This window comes from Podarcis gaigeae (assembly GCF_964106915.1).
Source record: "Podarcis gaigeae genome assembly, chromosome: 16".
Classification (NCBI taxonomy): Eukaryota; Metazoa; Chordata; class Lepidosauria; order Squamata; family Lacertidae; genus Podarcis; species Podarcis gaigeae.
The window spans coordinates 27,411,113-27,427,073 of record NC_139693.1 but is presented as its reverse complement, the minus strand read 5'-3'; the positions used below and the strand labels follow the sequence as shown (position 1 = coordinate 27,427,073).

General features: G+C 47.4%; 1 protein-coding gene across 1 annotated transcript; it reads right to left on the bottom strand.

Annotated features, from left to right (window-relative positions):
* Positions 1–188: 188 nt before the first annotated feature.
* CRKL (CRK like proto-oncogene, adaptor protein) lies at positions 189–14,627 on the bottom strand. The gene is made up of 3 exons (XM_083717623.1): positions 13,597–14,627; positions 11,622–12,084; positions 189–3,112 (listed from the first exon to the last, which is right to left on the bottom strand). Exons 1-3 carry the CDS (start codon positions 13,929–13,931, stop codon positions 2,978–2,980), a joined length of 933 nt encoding a protein of 310 aa, XP_083573749.1. The 5' UTR covers positions 13,932–14,627; the 3' UTR covers positions 189–2,977.
* Between the last annotated feature and the right edge of the window lie 1,334 nt (positions 14,628–15,961).

The following is a 15,961-nucleotide window of genomic DNA, read 5'->3' as shown; positions in this document are numbered from 1 at the left end:
CACAGGAAAGCCTGACGCTGGCAGCCAGCATGACAGTGAACACTCATGGCATAGATGACAACTATTGCTGCAAATTGGATTCATGTTTTATTGGGAGTACGCAAACTGGGCAATGGCTGGTTGTGGGACCTCCAGTGAAGTAAACTAAGAAAACAAAAAAGGCATTAATTTTAACAAAAGACACTGTGTGTGTTCTAAGAATATATTTAATACTGTTAATTCTGTAGCACAAAATAAAATAAAAACAAGCTATGATGATCCCCACAATAAGGCTTAAAGCATAACACATTATTGCCTGAAATTCAAATGATACTTCCGTTATGTAAAAATGTTTGCACAGTGAAGACTGTCTTTTAAGTACAAGGCCACCTTTTTTTCCCCCTCTGCAAAAAATGGGTCTGGATATGTTTGCATTTATAACAACCCAAACTAGGTCAAGAGGAACATTTACAGCTCCCCAGAACGCTTCTACTGGTCCCACAAGGGAAGAGAGCAGTCAAGTTTCGCGTTCTGCTGGAGACATCAGAGTAAATCACTACACACACAGGACAGCCAACCCAGTTCCAGAATGTTCATTATACAATACAAAAAGTTATTGCAGGCACATGAAATGGCACAGCGAACGCTTTCTGTCCCTTTACAAAAAAATAATGGTCAGGGCCCCCCCAAGAGGCCCAACCAAACAGGAGATTCCCTTTGATGCATTCCTGCCTGATTTGTAAACAATCATGATTTCTATCGGCACTTTTGCCAGTTCCCCCCCTCAATCAGGGATCCATTCACCTGTACAGCAGGATAAGGGAAAACCTTCCCAAGATGGTTTTGACAGCAGACATTTCAACCAATTGCTAATTTGAAACCCAACCCTATGCACACTCACTGAGGGAGCAAGGCTTACTGAGATAAATGGGACTTACTTTGAGTAAACATGCCAAGGATTGCACTGCAAGGCTTTTTGGCACCTTACATCGTAATGCATAGATTGATGAGGTCTTACGATTAACCGGAAACTAGCCCCAGGAAGGGGCAGCAGCTTCTCCGAGACACACAGATTAAACATGGTTGGTTGGAGTTTTTTTTGTATGAAAATATTTTTTTATCATAATAAAATAGCAAATAAACATTTTGATGCAAGTTTTACCATCAAAATCAACTTAGTGTGCTACACTTGAGCTGCACTTGTTAGCCATGACAGAAGCCACTCTTTGGCTTCAGGTGGACTTAAAAGCTTTCACCTGCCTCAGAAGCCACCAGCTAGTCTTGCTTGTGGTCCTGGTTAACAGACACTCATGTGCAGAGTTTCTTATTTGCAATCCTAACATTAGTTTACCAGGCAGCAGAGAGTCTGAAGACCGAGTCTAGGCAGCAACAGCTCCTTGGCTCCAGCATCAGACTCCTCGCTGCCTGCTGAGAACAGGGTAAATAAAAAAGCATCCCATCATGCACACACACGCACAAACGCACACACAAGTGCTGCTTCTGCAGCTTTTCAAGGCAGAAGTTGCACACAGTCTATATCTATAAGCTGTCATTTAAGGACAGCTCGGGAGAGTGAGGGCCTCTATGTAGTAGGATTATCTTATTATGGCAGACTGACATTTATTGCAGCTTAAATATTCCTAAACACAAAGCTCAGTAGTACTACTCCACCGTAACTCAAGACAGATCAAGAGGGGCACCTGCCTGGCTATTCTCTAGGACAACTGTGCTGCTGTCCATCACGGAGGGTCTTAGCACCTAAGGTGGGAAAATGCTTTCAAGGCTAGCCTAATTCACAGTATGTTTGGCAGTAAAATCGTGCTTCTTCAGACCATCAACAGTCACTACAGGGTTTTAAGGATCAGTGAACTGAACTGCTTCTCTGCAGACCTTAAAGCTGAAATGGCATCCCCTTCAGCAACTTTCATCCCAAATTAAGGCACTTTAATACTGAGTTGAACATGAGGCTCCTCAGAAGTCCAAAATCCTCAAGAGACAACACGTGCCAACTAAACTTTTAAAAATCATCATCTAGAGAGTCAGTTCTTCAAATGACAAAACCCACATTCAAGTTTCTGCATTTACCATTCCTCGTTATGATAGTTAGAATCTAACAGAGACATTTGTACAGAAGGGCACAGGAGAGTTAAAAGGTTTAAATGGTAAAAACTTTTCATTACGTCTATATTCCCATTGGAGATTATCAATGGTTGGTGTTTTTGCTTTTTAAAAGGCAGAAAGTGCCAATTTCAACCAAGCTTGTGAAAGACTATCTTTTAAAATCTTGCATCTAGTGACTGTCAGATTCAGCTTTAAAAAAAAAAAAACTGCCATGGTTTTGCAAACAAAACAGCAAAATTTTAGACAAGTGTATGGCAAAACAGACCAGTTATGTGTCACGGTTATAAATAGAAGACCCTGCTCAATGCAATTCCTTAAAATGACATTTTGCCGCCATCCCAAACTTGTTTCTAGGTCAACGACAAACTCACAGAACTGTCTTGCTAATAATACACAAGCATCAATTATAGCCTAAAGACACTATTATTCTAACTGCTTAAACAGATTATTTCCTCTCAAATCAAGTGTTCCCTGCCCTGGAAGGAAAAATAAAATTACGTCGGTTCTGGACAAAGTTGCTTAGAATTCTCCTCCTGAGTAGAATGTTGCCCATGGACAGAAACCTTGGCCAGGTCAGCTGAAGTTCCACCCTCTGTTCTTCTGCCTGGGTGACATCCCCAATCTTCTGGAGCTCAAGGTCCCAAATCCTTACAGGTGATACTTTTAAGTTTTGGACGACGTCATTGCCGCACGAGGGCCCACAAGCAACTTCAGCTGTATGCATTCCAAACAGATACTACAGGGCTGTCAAATTGCAGCAAGCTGGAAAAAATGGACAATGCTTACAAGGCGCCATTAACAGTCATCATTGCACTTCCGATGATGCTCATGATAGCCAGGAAAATGAAGCAGCAACAGAGAAATGGGCCAACAGGAATCATTCGTTTTCATCAGGATTCTGAGGGTCAATTATTTTGACGTGTGTGAAAGGAAAGAGCCCTTTTCTACCATGAACTTCACCTTCCCATTGACCATTGATATTCATCCTTGTGACCTTCACGATGTCACCAACCTGCAAAGTTGAAAGGGGGGGGGGGAAACACACCTTAGGACATGGCTGGAAACAGTCAAATTATTTCAACGTACAGGAACTACACCTGAAAAATGTGTAGTCACAAAAGCCACCCTGGGAAGAGCAGCCCATGGAAACTGGCCTGTTCCTCCCACCTCATTCAAGCCCAGCCCAGCCCCCAGGCTTGGAAGAAAAAGCACCCCAAGGCCATTTGAGGAGGAGATCTGATTGACACTAAAAGCCCCAGTTCTGTTTCTTCTTTGGGGAAGGAAGGTCCAGAAACCTTTGAAAGGGTAAAATTAACGAAAGGTAAAACAGCACGAGTCCCTTGTCCTTCCACTAAGACATGAGGAGGCATTTCATAGAGGTGAAAACCTACAACTCTTAAACTAACAGCAACTAAGAAGCAGCACTTTCTTCCCACAGCAACACACTCCAAGTAAGAAAAGCGACGCTGGACCAAAACAAGAGCCCACCTGCTTCCTGCAGTGGCTGCCCACAAATTGCCAAGCGAAGCTGAGTAAGGAGGAGTTTAAAAGGGGACAGCTACAATCCCAAGAAAACCTGTGCAGGTTTCCTATACAGTGGAACCTCTGGTTACGTACTTACATTTGTTCCGGAGGTCCATTCTTAACCTGAAACAGTTCTTAACCTGAAGCACCACTTTAGCTAATGGGGCCTCCCGCTGCCGCAGCACAATTTCTGTTCTCATCCTAAAGCAAAGTTCTTAACCTGAAGCACTATTTCTGGGTTAGCGGAGTCTGTAACCGGAAGCGTATGTAACCTGAGGTACCACTGTAATGCCAGTTCTTTCTTTTACTCTGTATGAAGATTGGGGCAATTACAAGATGAGAGGAGGGCTTGTTTTTCTGGATGACCTAAAAGTATTAGTGGGTCGAAGGGTTATAAAGGCCAGCAGGAGTATTAGGTGCCTTTTCAGAATGTTTGTCCCTTTATTTTTATTTTAACAATTTTAAATTGTTTTTTAAACAAATGCAAGAGCTATTAAACATTTATCCAGCAGTACATCTAATGCTGTTTGTTTTATCCACTGACTCTGCACATAAAACTTACACATTCAGCGTTTAAACATACTACTTAATGTACCCTCTCCACTGAGAATATTAAGTGGTTGGTATAACAAGGTTTTGATTTTGGTCATTAACATAGTTAATTTAAGACCAAAACTGAAAGAAAAGAAGCTCCTCTTGGGAGTCTCTGAGCTACTTCATTTTATAACTTTTTACACACCCAGAGTAGCTTGCAATAATTAAAAAAGATCAGACAAAAGTAGGACACATAATAATACTAGGAACTTCTTAAGACAAAATAAAACTCGATCCCAGAGCAGAAGGTGTCCTGGTGTGCAGGAGGTGCGAAGCTGAACTAGGCATGAGGGGGGGGGGGGAGGACAGGCCAGCCTCTGCCTGGATGGCATCGTCTGCAAACTTTCAACTTGGATCATAAGGCCATAATTATAGACCCCATAAAGGGTCAAGTATGCAGTCTGGCAGTGCTTGGGAATTCCATTTCAATAGAGGGGCAGGATAAAGGACAGCCTGGACCCAGGCAGAAATCAGCAACCAAGACCTGGCTCACTAGTCCACAATAATCCCATTATTTCTGGAAAACACACCTCAAGGAATGAGGTGCCCCCCCCCATTAGCCTTCAGGAAAGCCCTGAAGAATTTGTTATTCTGATCTACATTTGGGTGGTTTTATCACTGATCAGTTTATTTTTAAATGTTGGAATTTTAATATTGTAGAGTAACTGACACATTGCAATCTGCCTTGGGATAGGAAGGCAGACACCTTAAAGTGTAGGCTAAATATATGTTTAATAATTCCCATGACAAGCAGCAATGGGCAGACTTCAGTAGGAAATGATATTGATAATTACTACCTCCACTTATTATTACACCTTGTTCTTATTAATTGGAGCTCTTTGCCATCAGGTCCCAGGGTGGGTTACAACAAAGCAAAAATGAAGTATTAAAATCAGTTAAAACAGTTTACAATCAGAATAGGTGGGTATCTCCTGTATCAAAGGAAGTAGAGGCATAACAGCAGGGAGGCAATTCCACAGCTTAGATCAGGGATCCCCTTCATGGATCACTGCCTTGCCGTGGCGAAGGGGCTTGAAGAACTCAGAGAAGCTATGAACTATGCCGAGCAGGGCACCCAAGATGAACAGGTCATAGTGGAGAGTTTTGACCAAACGTGATCTACGTGAAGGAGGAACCGGCAAGCCACTCCAGTATCCCTGCCAAGAAAACCTTGCCAACAAAGGTCTGTATAGTTAAAGCTATGGTTTTCCCAGTAGTGATGTAAGGAAGTGAGAGCTGGACCATAAAGAAGGCTGATCGCCGAAGAATTGATGCTTTTGAATTATGGTGCTGGAGGAGACTCTTGAGAGTCCCATGGACTGCAAGAAGATCAAACCTCTCCATTCTAAAGGAAATCAGCCCTGAGTGCTCACTGGAAGGACAGATTGTGAAGCTGAGGCTCCAATAATTTGGCCACCTCATGAGAAGAGAAGACTCCCTGGAGAAGACCCTGATGTTGGGAAAGATGGAGGGCACAAGGAGAAGGGGACGACAGAGGACGAGATGGTTGGACAGTGTTCTCGAAGCTACCGACATGAGTTTGACCAAACTGCGGGAGGCAGTGGAAGACCGGAGTGCCTGGCATTCTCTGGTCCAGGGGGTCACGAAGAGTCGGACACGACTAAACGACTAAACAACAACAACAACAAGATCAGGGGTCGGCAAGGTTTACCTCGCCTGGGCCGGTTGACTCCGGCGGAGATCCCTCCGTGGACTAGATCACGCGCACACCCGCAATTTCCAGCGTCTGTGCCTACACAGATATGATTTTTGGCGTCTGTGCAGACGCAATTTCCAGCACCATGGAAGTGAGTCCTCGCGCTGTGCTGCTTTAGTGCAGTGGGCAGGGACTCGCCGAGCGGGCGGCTTGATTCGGGGGTGGCTCGTGGGCCGGTTAAACGACCCCCGTGGGCCGCTTGTGGCCCATGGGCCTTAGGCTGCCTACCCCTGGCTTAGATGCTGCCACAGAGAAAGCCCAACCAAGCACCCAAGATCCGCTCAAAGGTTGTGGCGGCAACAGCAGCAGCAGGCGTTGCTCTCGCTTAAAGGTTTGCTGCTGCTTTCTAGAAGATGAGGTCTGAGCTATAAATATTTTAAATAAATAAACAGTGACTATCAGGATGCAGCAGGAATGGTCTCAAAGCATACACAAAAGAATGAGATGGTAGAAGGTCCACATTTTGACTTGCTCCCTTATGTAAAGAAATGTACCTGGTCCTAGGTAGTGAGCAACACAACCAAGTCAAAAGACAGACAGACCTTGGGCTTCTTGGGGCAGCTGACAAAGCCCACCTTGAGAACATGGATGTCAAAAGTGAGCCACGAGGAGAGGCTCTGCTGCATTTGTGAGACATCAGAGCTCCCATGTGATGCATACTTTCTGTCCACCTCCTCCCAAAGGGGAAAACAGAGTGGAAAGCCCAAAGCCATATCAGAAAGATTCCTCCTCACAGGTTGAGAACTTCAGAGCCAGCAAAAGGCCAGCTATGGCCAAGTGGCCCCCCAGGCATCCTCCTCCTCCTCTACAAAACTGGCATTATTACAACTATGCTTCTCTGCTGAGCACCATGTTGACATTATGGTCCAATAATTTCCTTTCACTGGAACTGCCTGAGTGACCTTTCAGATATTTAAATAAGGTGGGTCCCGCGAGGTTTGGGAAAAAGTCATAATGAATTATTTCAATGTCAAGAAAACAGGTTGTCACTTCACTTGTGGGGGAGCAGCGGAGAGAGGCCTGGCTCTATTTGGAAGACAGAAACTGGGGGGAAGGGGTGGCACACTGGCATTTGGGAAGGGGGTTGTCCCATCCAAATGAGGAAGCCTGGGTGTATTTGAGGGAAATCTTGTATCACGTGCCCCAGGCCATGTAGACTATAGAGACTTAGGAACAGGCAAGTCACTACAAGCTTACTCACGCCTGCCACGCTCCTTCTTTGAGCTGAGAGACACAGGGATAAAAAAGGAACGAGGCACCTCAGGCGCATAATTTCCTCTGACTCACTGCTAAGCCTGCAGCTAAGTTCCAAGTTACTGTTCAAGCCACAAGTGTCAGCACAAGCCCCACAACTAATGCTTATGCCCCATTCATTCCAGTGGACCCTGCCAAGAAGGTCTAGCTGAATTCTGCCCCATCACTTAATCCTCTTTTGTCCTCGCAGGTTTTACCCCGGAAATTAGCAACAAGCAGATGGAAACCACCAACAAGGAAATACCAGCCCCAAATCCTTACAAGGCTGAAGTCATCGCTTAGCAGCTATCAGCCACAGCAAAGTATTTCCACATTTAAGTTAAGCAACCCACTTAAACACTTGGGATGTTAACAGTCCATGGCCACAACGGCCACAGCTAAAGAGGAACAACACACTTTCTGAAGAACTCACAGATAAGGATGGCATGAAATGGAAATGTGCCAAAGAAGTTGAATTTAACAGTGCTGGCCAGCATCTGTGGGCAACCTCCAGCTGCTGTGGGACTCCAACTCTCATCAGCCCCCACCCCACCCCACTTAACATGGCAAAGGATGATGCGAGTTGCAGTCCAGCCTCACTGGGGAGGGTGGGTTCACTATAGTTCCCCCAACCATAATTTAAAATATCATCTTATTTCCATTATTTGTAAAGCATTTTTTTAGAGGCGGGGAGAAGGGAAATGAGGGAGAAGAGGAAAGCGCTGGAGTGGGAAACCAAGGGAGGAAGAAAAGGGCACCTGCACAATGAAATGGACAGAAAAAGGAGCCAATTCTGAACTCTTAGCTAGCAAGTTTAAAATGAAAATAAAATGAACTATTTCAAAACCCAGTAATGAGTCTCTTGCAAAAGGTCCAGGCTCCGTTTCCTCCACAAGGCAGGCAGGAAACAGTCATTAAGTGACTCTGAGATCGGAGAGAAGAAGTCAAGAACTCCTTGGAGGTGCTGCAACATGGCATATTTTGCTCTACTTAAAAGGATTACAGGTTTCATTGTTTTCCCCACAATATAATCGCAGTAAGGCCAGGAGAAGCTTTAGAAGCCACTGTTGTAACTAAAGTGAAAGGTTTCATTGCTTCACTGCAAAAATCTTATAGTTGAAATCTGCCACTGACCATTTGATGTGCTCACATTTTGCACTGACAGTAAAGATCAGGGGTAGGCAACCTAAGGCCCATGGGCCACAAGCGGCCCACGGGGGTCGTTTAACCGGCCCACGAGCCACCCGCTCGGTGAGCCCCCACACGCTGCACTAAACCGGCACAGCGCGGCGACTCGCTTCCGGGGTGCCGGAAATCACGTCTGTGCATGCTCAGATGGCAGAAAACGTGTCTGCGCAGACGCCGGAAATCGCAGCCCCACGCGCCAACGTGCGTGCGCGATCCGGCCCATGGAGGGATCTCCACTGGAGTGAACCAGCCCATTACCGACCCCTGGTAAAAATGGTCAACAGCTTTATCTTCCGAGATGTTTGCGTAAGATAAAACTGCTGACCATCTTTACTGTCAGCGCAAAAGCATTAAGCAAACATTTCAGCAACCTACTTATTTCTGTCAGTCAGTTTGGGACTCCATGTGGAAAGTGACCAATAAAGGTAAAGGTAAAGGTACCCCTGCCCGTAGGGGCCAGTCTTGACAGACTCTGGGGTTGTGCGCCCATCTCACTTAAGAGGCCAGGGGCCAGCGCTGTCCGGAGACACTTCCGGGTCACGTGGCCAGCGTGACAAGCTGCATCTGGCGAGCCAGAGCTGCACATGGAAACGCAGTTTACCTTCCCGCTGGTAAGCGGTCCCTATTTATCTACTTGCACCCGGAGGTGCTTTCGAACTGCTAGGTTGGCAGGCGCTGGGACCGAGCAGCGGGAGCGCACCCCGCCGCAGGGATTCGAACCGCCGACCTTTCAATCGGCAAGTCCTAGGCGCTGAGGCTTTAACCCACAGCGCCACCTGCGTCCCCTGACCAATACATTAAACTATTCTTATTTTTTTGATTTCTTATCTGTCCTTCACTGTAAGGTTACAGGGCAAGTTAGAGGAACTTAAAAATACAAATTCAGAAACAGTTTAAAACAAGTTTTTTATGTAAGGCCTTTGCAGAACATTGATTCCATGTACAGTGGTACCTCGGGTTAAGTAATTAATTTGTTCCAGAGGTCCGTTCTTAACCTGAAACTGTTCTTAATCTGAACCACCACTTTAGCTAATGGGGCCTCCTGCTGCCGCCACACCGCTGGAGCACAATTTCTGTTCTCATCCTGAAGCAAAGTTCTTAACCTGAGGTACTATTTCTGGGTTAGCGGAGTATGTAACCTGAAGCATATGTAACCTGAAGCGTATGTAACCTGAGGTACCACTGTAATACCATTCACATATCCTGAAGGGAAATAAAAATGCATACTCCAGTCAGAGCAATAATGCCTCTTTGGATGCAGGTCTACAGAAGATATATCTCACTATTTATTATTTTACTGTACCTGATTAGAACCCCTCAAGAAATGCCATTATTTACCAGTTTCCTGCTACTTATATATTGCACTGTTACTTGGCCTAGATGCCGAGAAATTACATGTACACCTTTTTATGAACATTGTTAAAGAACTGAACCAAGTTTTAAGTGCAGTAAATTTGGTGGATATGGATTTTATTTATGACATATTTAAATGTACGGTATCAATGTACGTTTTATTATGTAAACTATTAGTCTGCGGTATGAACTGATGGGAAGTGCAATAAGGTTTATCACTATGGGCTGGCTAATAACAGTTCTCCTTCGATTCTGGACTAGTCAGAACTCCTCTGTGGCTGCTGCAGTGTAAGGCGGCTGCCAAAAGAAACTGGAAGAGATTCAGAAGGGCAGTAAAGATAGCCAGGGGGATGCCCAGCAAGTCCTATGAGGAAAGGCTGAAGGGACTGCTGAAACCTGAGCTTGGTGAGGCTGGTGAGGACGAGATCTAATGGACTTTAAGTCACAGAAGCTGGATTTCAGTTGAACATGAGGAGGAACTTCTTAACAGTAGTAAGAGTAATTCAGAAATGGAGTCAATGACAGAGAGGGGCGGTGATGCTGAGCTCTACCTGGTTGGGAGGCTTTGAGCAGAGGCTGGGCAACCATTTGTTCTGAATTTCCTGTACGGAACAGAGAGCTAGACTAGACAAGGTCCTCTAAGACACCCCACCTGTGAATGCACACACATGAAGTTCACTGTCCAAAGCGGAGCAGCAGACAAGGCGGGCAGACCTGCAGCCAAAGCTGATTTCTGCAACAAACTACCTGAAAAGTACAGGAACAGACCATCTCTGCCTCAACAGCAGCAACCACCTGAAAACAGCAGTCTTAAAAACTTTAAGGTCCTTAAGGGAAGGTGTGCACACAGCAGTCAGGAGAAGCACCCTCAGTGTACCAGTTTTACACAGCTTAATGCCTTACATCTAAATATGATTACTATCCTGCCCCACCCAAGTGACCTGGGGCATTTGATGTCATTTAAACCTACCTAACAAATACCAGCAACAACCAAGCCTCATGAGCAGCCAACAGCCTGTTTCTCACTGCATTTCACTAAAGTGACCCAAGTGGCTGGCTCTGTTTTAGGCCAGGATTTGTAGGGAGTGAACTTAACCAGGACACTACACCAGACTCGGAAACTACAACTAATCCAGAATACAGCTGCTAGACTGGTGACCAGAAGTGACTGCTGGAACCATATAACACCGGTCCTAAAGGATCTTCACTGGCTCCTAGTATGTTTCCCAGCACAATTCAAAGTGTTTGCTGACCTTTAAAGCCCGAAACGGCCTCGGCCCTGAAGGTGCGTCTCCACCCCCATCGTTCAGCCTGGACACAGAGGTCCAGCTCCGGAGGCCTTCTGGCGGTTCCCTCCCTGTGAGAAGCGAAGTTACAGGGTACCAAGCAGAGGGCCTTCTCGGTGGTGGTGCCTGCCCTGTGGAATGCCCTCCCATCAGATGTCAAGGAAATAAACAACTATCTGACTTTTAGAATACATCTGTAGGCAGCCCTGTTCAGGGAAGTTTTTAATGTTTGATGTTTTATTGTGTTTTTAATATTGTGTTGGGAGCTGCCCAGAGTTGCTGGGGTTACCCAGCCAGATGGGCAGGATATAATAATAATAATGATGATGATGATGATGATGATGAAGTGTGAGGCTGCTTTCTCCCCACTGCCAATCCAATGTTTGACCTAGGGTAGAAGCCCTGTGAACCCTTCCTGGCACCTGCTAGCCAAGATTCCTGAAGCTGAATTCTGCAGATGCCAGAGTCAACATGGAAAGCAGGCACCCTCCTGGTCACAGGCCCATATGCAACTACAGAAGTACTCGAATACAAAAATAGCTTAAAACCCCCATAACGGAAAGACTGCAGACACTCCCTTTAGACAGGATAGCCAAGCCTCACGTCCAGCCAGCTGAAAAGCTTACCTCTAGCGCCAAGGCAGTCTTGTCGTAAGCACATGGAACTCTTTTTTGAATCGCTTTGGCAAAGACTGGTCCATTCTGTGTGGATGGGAGGGGAGTGATGACTGCCCCAGGCGTACTGGCTATGTTGGGAAGAGGGCTGGCCGTCTGAGGCTGAGCATAAGCATGGGCAGGCTCAGGAATCCCGTAGCTGTTGGAATTCCTGTTCCTGTTTCCGTGTGGGGAAGATCTGACAAGCTTCTCAACATAAGGAACAGGAATCATCCCAACACGGCCATCTTTGTTTCTGGCACTCCACCACTGTTCTTCAGGCTTCTCTACAATGACCAGGATCTCCCCCTTTTTAAATGGCAGATCCTCTGCATCGTTTCCAGCAAAGTCATAAAGAGTCCGGACGTATTCCACGTTATCTTCCGCAGCAGTCATGATGGGGGCTGATCCAGATCCCATCAGTGCAGCTGGATACCTAAAGAAGACAGGAGGATTAGTAGCAGATATCTGATGTCTTAAATTAGGGTTGAAATGTTTGATGGAATTTTTTGTGGCTAGTGTATGTCATACTCAATAGAAGCCACCCTGGGGGGAAACATACGCAAGTCACATTCACTGGCCCTGTTGAACACAGCAGCAACTACTACTGAAGCAGGAGAGGTTAGAGCTCAGTGTCCGTTTTTTTGCGGGGGGGGGGGGGGGCAGATGGAAACAATAATCTCAGGAGAAGTGACAGGGCAGTGCTCAGCTGTGCCATTTTCTACCAAAAGAACAGCTATTTAGAAGTGTAACACAGCTTTAGGGAACAGCTACTTTCATAAAATACAGAATGTCTGGTTTTGAAGCACCCATGTCTACGTCATCCAACCAATTGTCTTGCCAAACCCAGAAGTTATCCTATCCTGCTGGTTGGCTTCTTTCTTCCTTACCTGACCACTAAGCCACCTCATGTTACATCTTATGAGAACTTGTCATCTCCCTATTTGGAGAGACAAGCAGAAGCGAGAAGAAATTTAATATGTTACGATGAGGTGGTTACCCAAATCAAGGAAGCAGATTCCAAATGCTTAAGATTTCCAGCAACCAATCGTAGGCTCCAAAATCCAGTCAGAATAGTTTTCAGATTGTGAAGAGGGGCATGGCTAGCTACAACCTAGTTAAAGTGAGGGGAAGCTGTGAAATGCATAATGACTGAAGACAAGAGTAGCACACTGCAGCTGCACTTCCTGATGTGACCAGGGCAATGGTGGGCAAGGAAAGCAATGGGCATTGATATTGGGGGGGGCAGGTTTGATGACAAGGGAGGTTGAAAAAACATTTTTATTTCTTTACTTGTAACTTCAAGGTTATTTAACTTGGTTTTCAGAATATCCAAGTGTGAACTGTGACACGTGCACAAGGCAACCACATGTGTTTCCTCTTCTCACAAGCAGAGAGGAAAGCAAGTTGACAGCCATACCCATCAATTTGGGATGCCCACATCCAGTACGAGATTAAGGGCTACAACAGCCCTCACATGGAGTCGGAACATCTGGGAAAACACCTGCCGCATCTCAGCAGCATGAGAAGATGAAGACATATGCGCCTATCAGAGGTGGCTCCATGGGTCTTTTTGCACACACACATATACAGATTCCCCATGGCCACCCTGTGACCTCTTACAGACTCAGGAGCTGCAGTGGCCCTGGGCTAGCCCTGCACTGTGGCACAAGTAGAAGTGTTGGTGCTCGCTTCCACCCTCCCCCCATTAAAAGAGCAGCTTGACAGTGAGAATTCCTGTGGTCCTGTTCCCAGGGGTGGTGACATGGTGGGCTTCCTGCAGCGGGAGAGGAAGCACCCCAAAGGTCAAGGCCATCATGGGCCACTTAGTCCTGGCACCTGGCGGGGCTTCAAGAGAGCTCCCGCCGCTCCCTCGGGATGCCAGTGGCTGGCTGGCTGGCTGTGGGGCGTGTATGCATGCGAGGAGCCTCCGTGCCTCCTTCCTGACCTGGGCGCGGGCTCGATGAGGGTGGTGGTGTCCAGGTAGTGGATCTTGTAAAAGTCGAGGAGGGCCGGCAGGTGCTCGAACTCCTGGTCGCCGATCTTGAAGCGCCTCCCGGGCAGCGAGTTGATGATGTAGTGCGAGACGCGCGAGTTCTCCGAGACAGACAGGACGTAGTCGCCGGGGCAGGTGGCCGAGTCCCGCACCAGGAAGGTCCCATGGCGCTGGCCCTGCAGGCGCCCCTGGGCCTCCTGCCGGGACAGCGGGCCCGCGTACCACGACGAGCGATCCGACGGGTCGAAGCGCGCCGCCGACGCCACCGACGAGGACGACGAAGACATGGCGAGGGAGGGAAGGAAGGAAGAGGGGAGGCAGGCAGGCAGGCAGGCCGCGGGGCCCGGGGGAAGCGAAGGCGGGCGCAGGGGCGAGGCTGAGGCGGGCCTCCTGCTGCTCCTGCTCAGCTCAGGCGGCGCATCCCGCTCGCCCTTCGCCCCTCGGGAGGAGCGGCCGGCTCTTCCAAGGCCCTGCCCGCCAAGCTCGCCTCAGCCGCTCTCGGCTCCTCCGTCCGCCAGAGCGCAGCGCCAAAATGGCGGCCCAGGCCGGAGCGGGAGGCAAAGGGGAGCCCGAAGCCACGCCCGACGCGCAGGCGCGGAAGGGAAGGAAGGGCGCGAGGGAGACGCCGGGCGTCAAAAGGGGCGGGGCTCCCGAGCTTCAAATTTTTTATTTTTACGCACCTGCCGCATTCGGGGATTGCGCAGGCGCGGATAGAGCCCCGCCGCTCTTCCTCCCAGAGATAGTAAGTATGGGGGAAAGGGAACTCCTAGAGCGGCAGCTTCCGGCCGTTTCCTAGCGACGTCCGTCCTGAGGCCTAAAAGCTCCTCGGGAGATGCAAAGCCTGTCACTCCAGAGCAAGCGACCTCGTTCAAATCCTTCTCCTCCACACCGCACGCAAACATGCTGTGGACGGATGATCTGTGAGAGGCCGGAGCCCAGCCCAGCCTCGTGTCGCCCACTAGAAGCCTTTTAGGGTCGGCCCGTAGGGGTTAGGCTCTCCTTTGCTTCCGCCACATCTCGCGCGCCTCCCAGCCGTTTTGGACTACAACTCCCATCGCCCCCCCCCCGTCCTCATGTTGCCGTGCTGCCTAGGGGTCTGATGGGAGTTGTAGTCCAAAACAGCTGGGAGGCGTGAATGTTGTCTTGGAAGCTAAGGCTGGTCCCGACGAGCATCCTGCTTTTGTGCTGACACGCACACATATACTTTAAATTTAAAAAAAAAAATCAGTTCTAAGTTTTAATGGCTTGTTTTCTGCAGCCAAGTAGCGGCCAAGTTTTTAAGAAGCTTGCGCTGTTACGCAACGGACACACTTTTATTTCTGACTTCCTCCCCTTCCTATTTAACACCATGGGTGCTATGAATAAATTCTATGGTGCTTTTAAAACTCCACTCTGGGAAATCTTTCCACTGTTCACAGTCATTTTTATTTATTTTATTTTTTGAATTTATATGCCGCCCTGTACCTGGAGGTCTCGTGCTAATGCTTGATTCATGCAAAACTCAGAGGTTTACACCCACACCCGCATGGGATTGTATAATATTAATATTAATGTTTTGATTAGACAACCCCCTGCAGCAATTCCTGATGTTCCCAGGAAGCCCACAATGAGGGGGCATTTCCCAGCGGCTGCTCTTTAGAGCCCAGAGCAGAGCCATCACAATAGCTTCATCCTCCACAATGAATTTGCCTAACTGCCCTTTAAAGCTGTCTGCCTTGGCTGCCGTCATGTTGCGGTGGCAGCTGATTTAAGAGGCTTCAGATGTTAAACCTCCTATCCCTTTCTCCCCTCTGGACACGTGCACCCACCCTCCTTTAAGTGCACAGCCCCAGCCCCACCCACACAACCTGAAACTGCCCCGTTCTTCCATCAGAGTTCCTTACTTCCAGCTTATCTTATCTGACTTAAACGTGTTTCCCACTTTTTCAGCATAGTGTCAGAACAAATGAGAGTGGCATCACTTTAGATCATTAAGAAATAATTTGTGTGGTTTTTAAAAAAATCATTTTCCCCAGGCTGTGTGTTTATTTTTTACACCCCTATGGGTGTGTGTGTGTGGATGGGTTGGGGGGTATGTACACACACACACACACACAGCAAAATCCTCTGTATGCCTACTTGAGAGTAACCTCGTCCAGTGCTTTGTTTCTTGAAAAATGTTTAGGCGTACTCTCATTTAGACCCAAGAAAGTCACCATTTTATTGTTTAAATCGGGAAAATTCAATACAGTAAATGGACAAAAGTACAAAGATTCACAAAATGTTTAGGAGTATGGGTACCCCTGCGTCCCCTCAGAAAAAAAGCACTGACCTCATC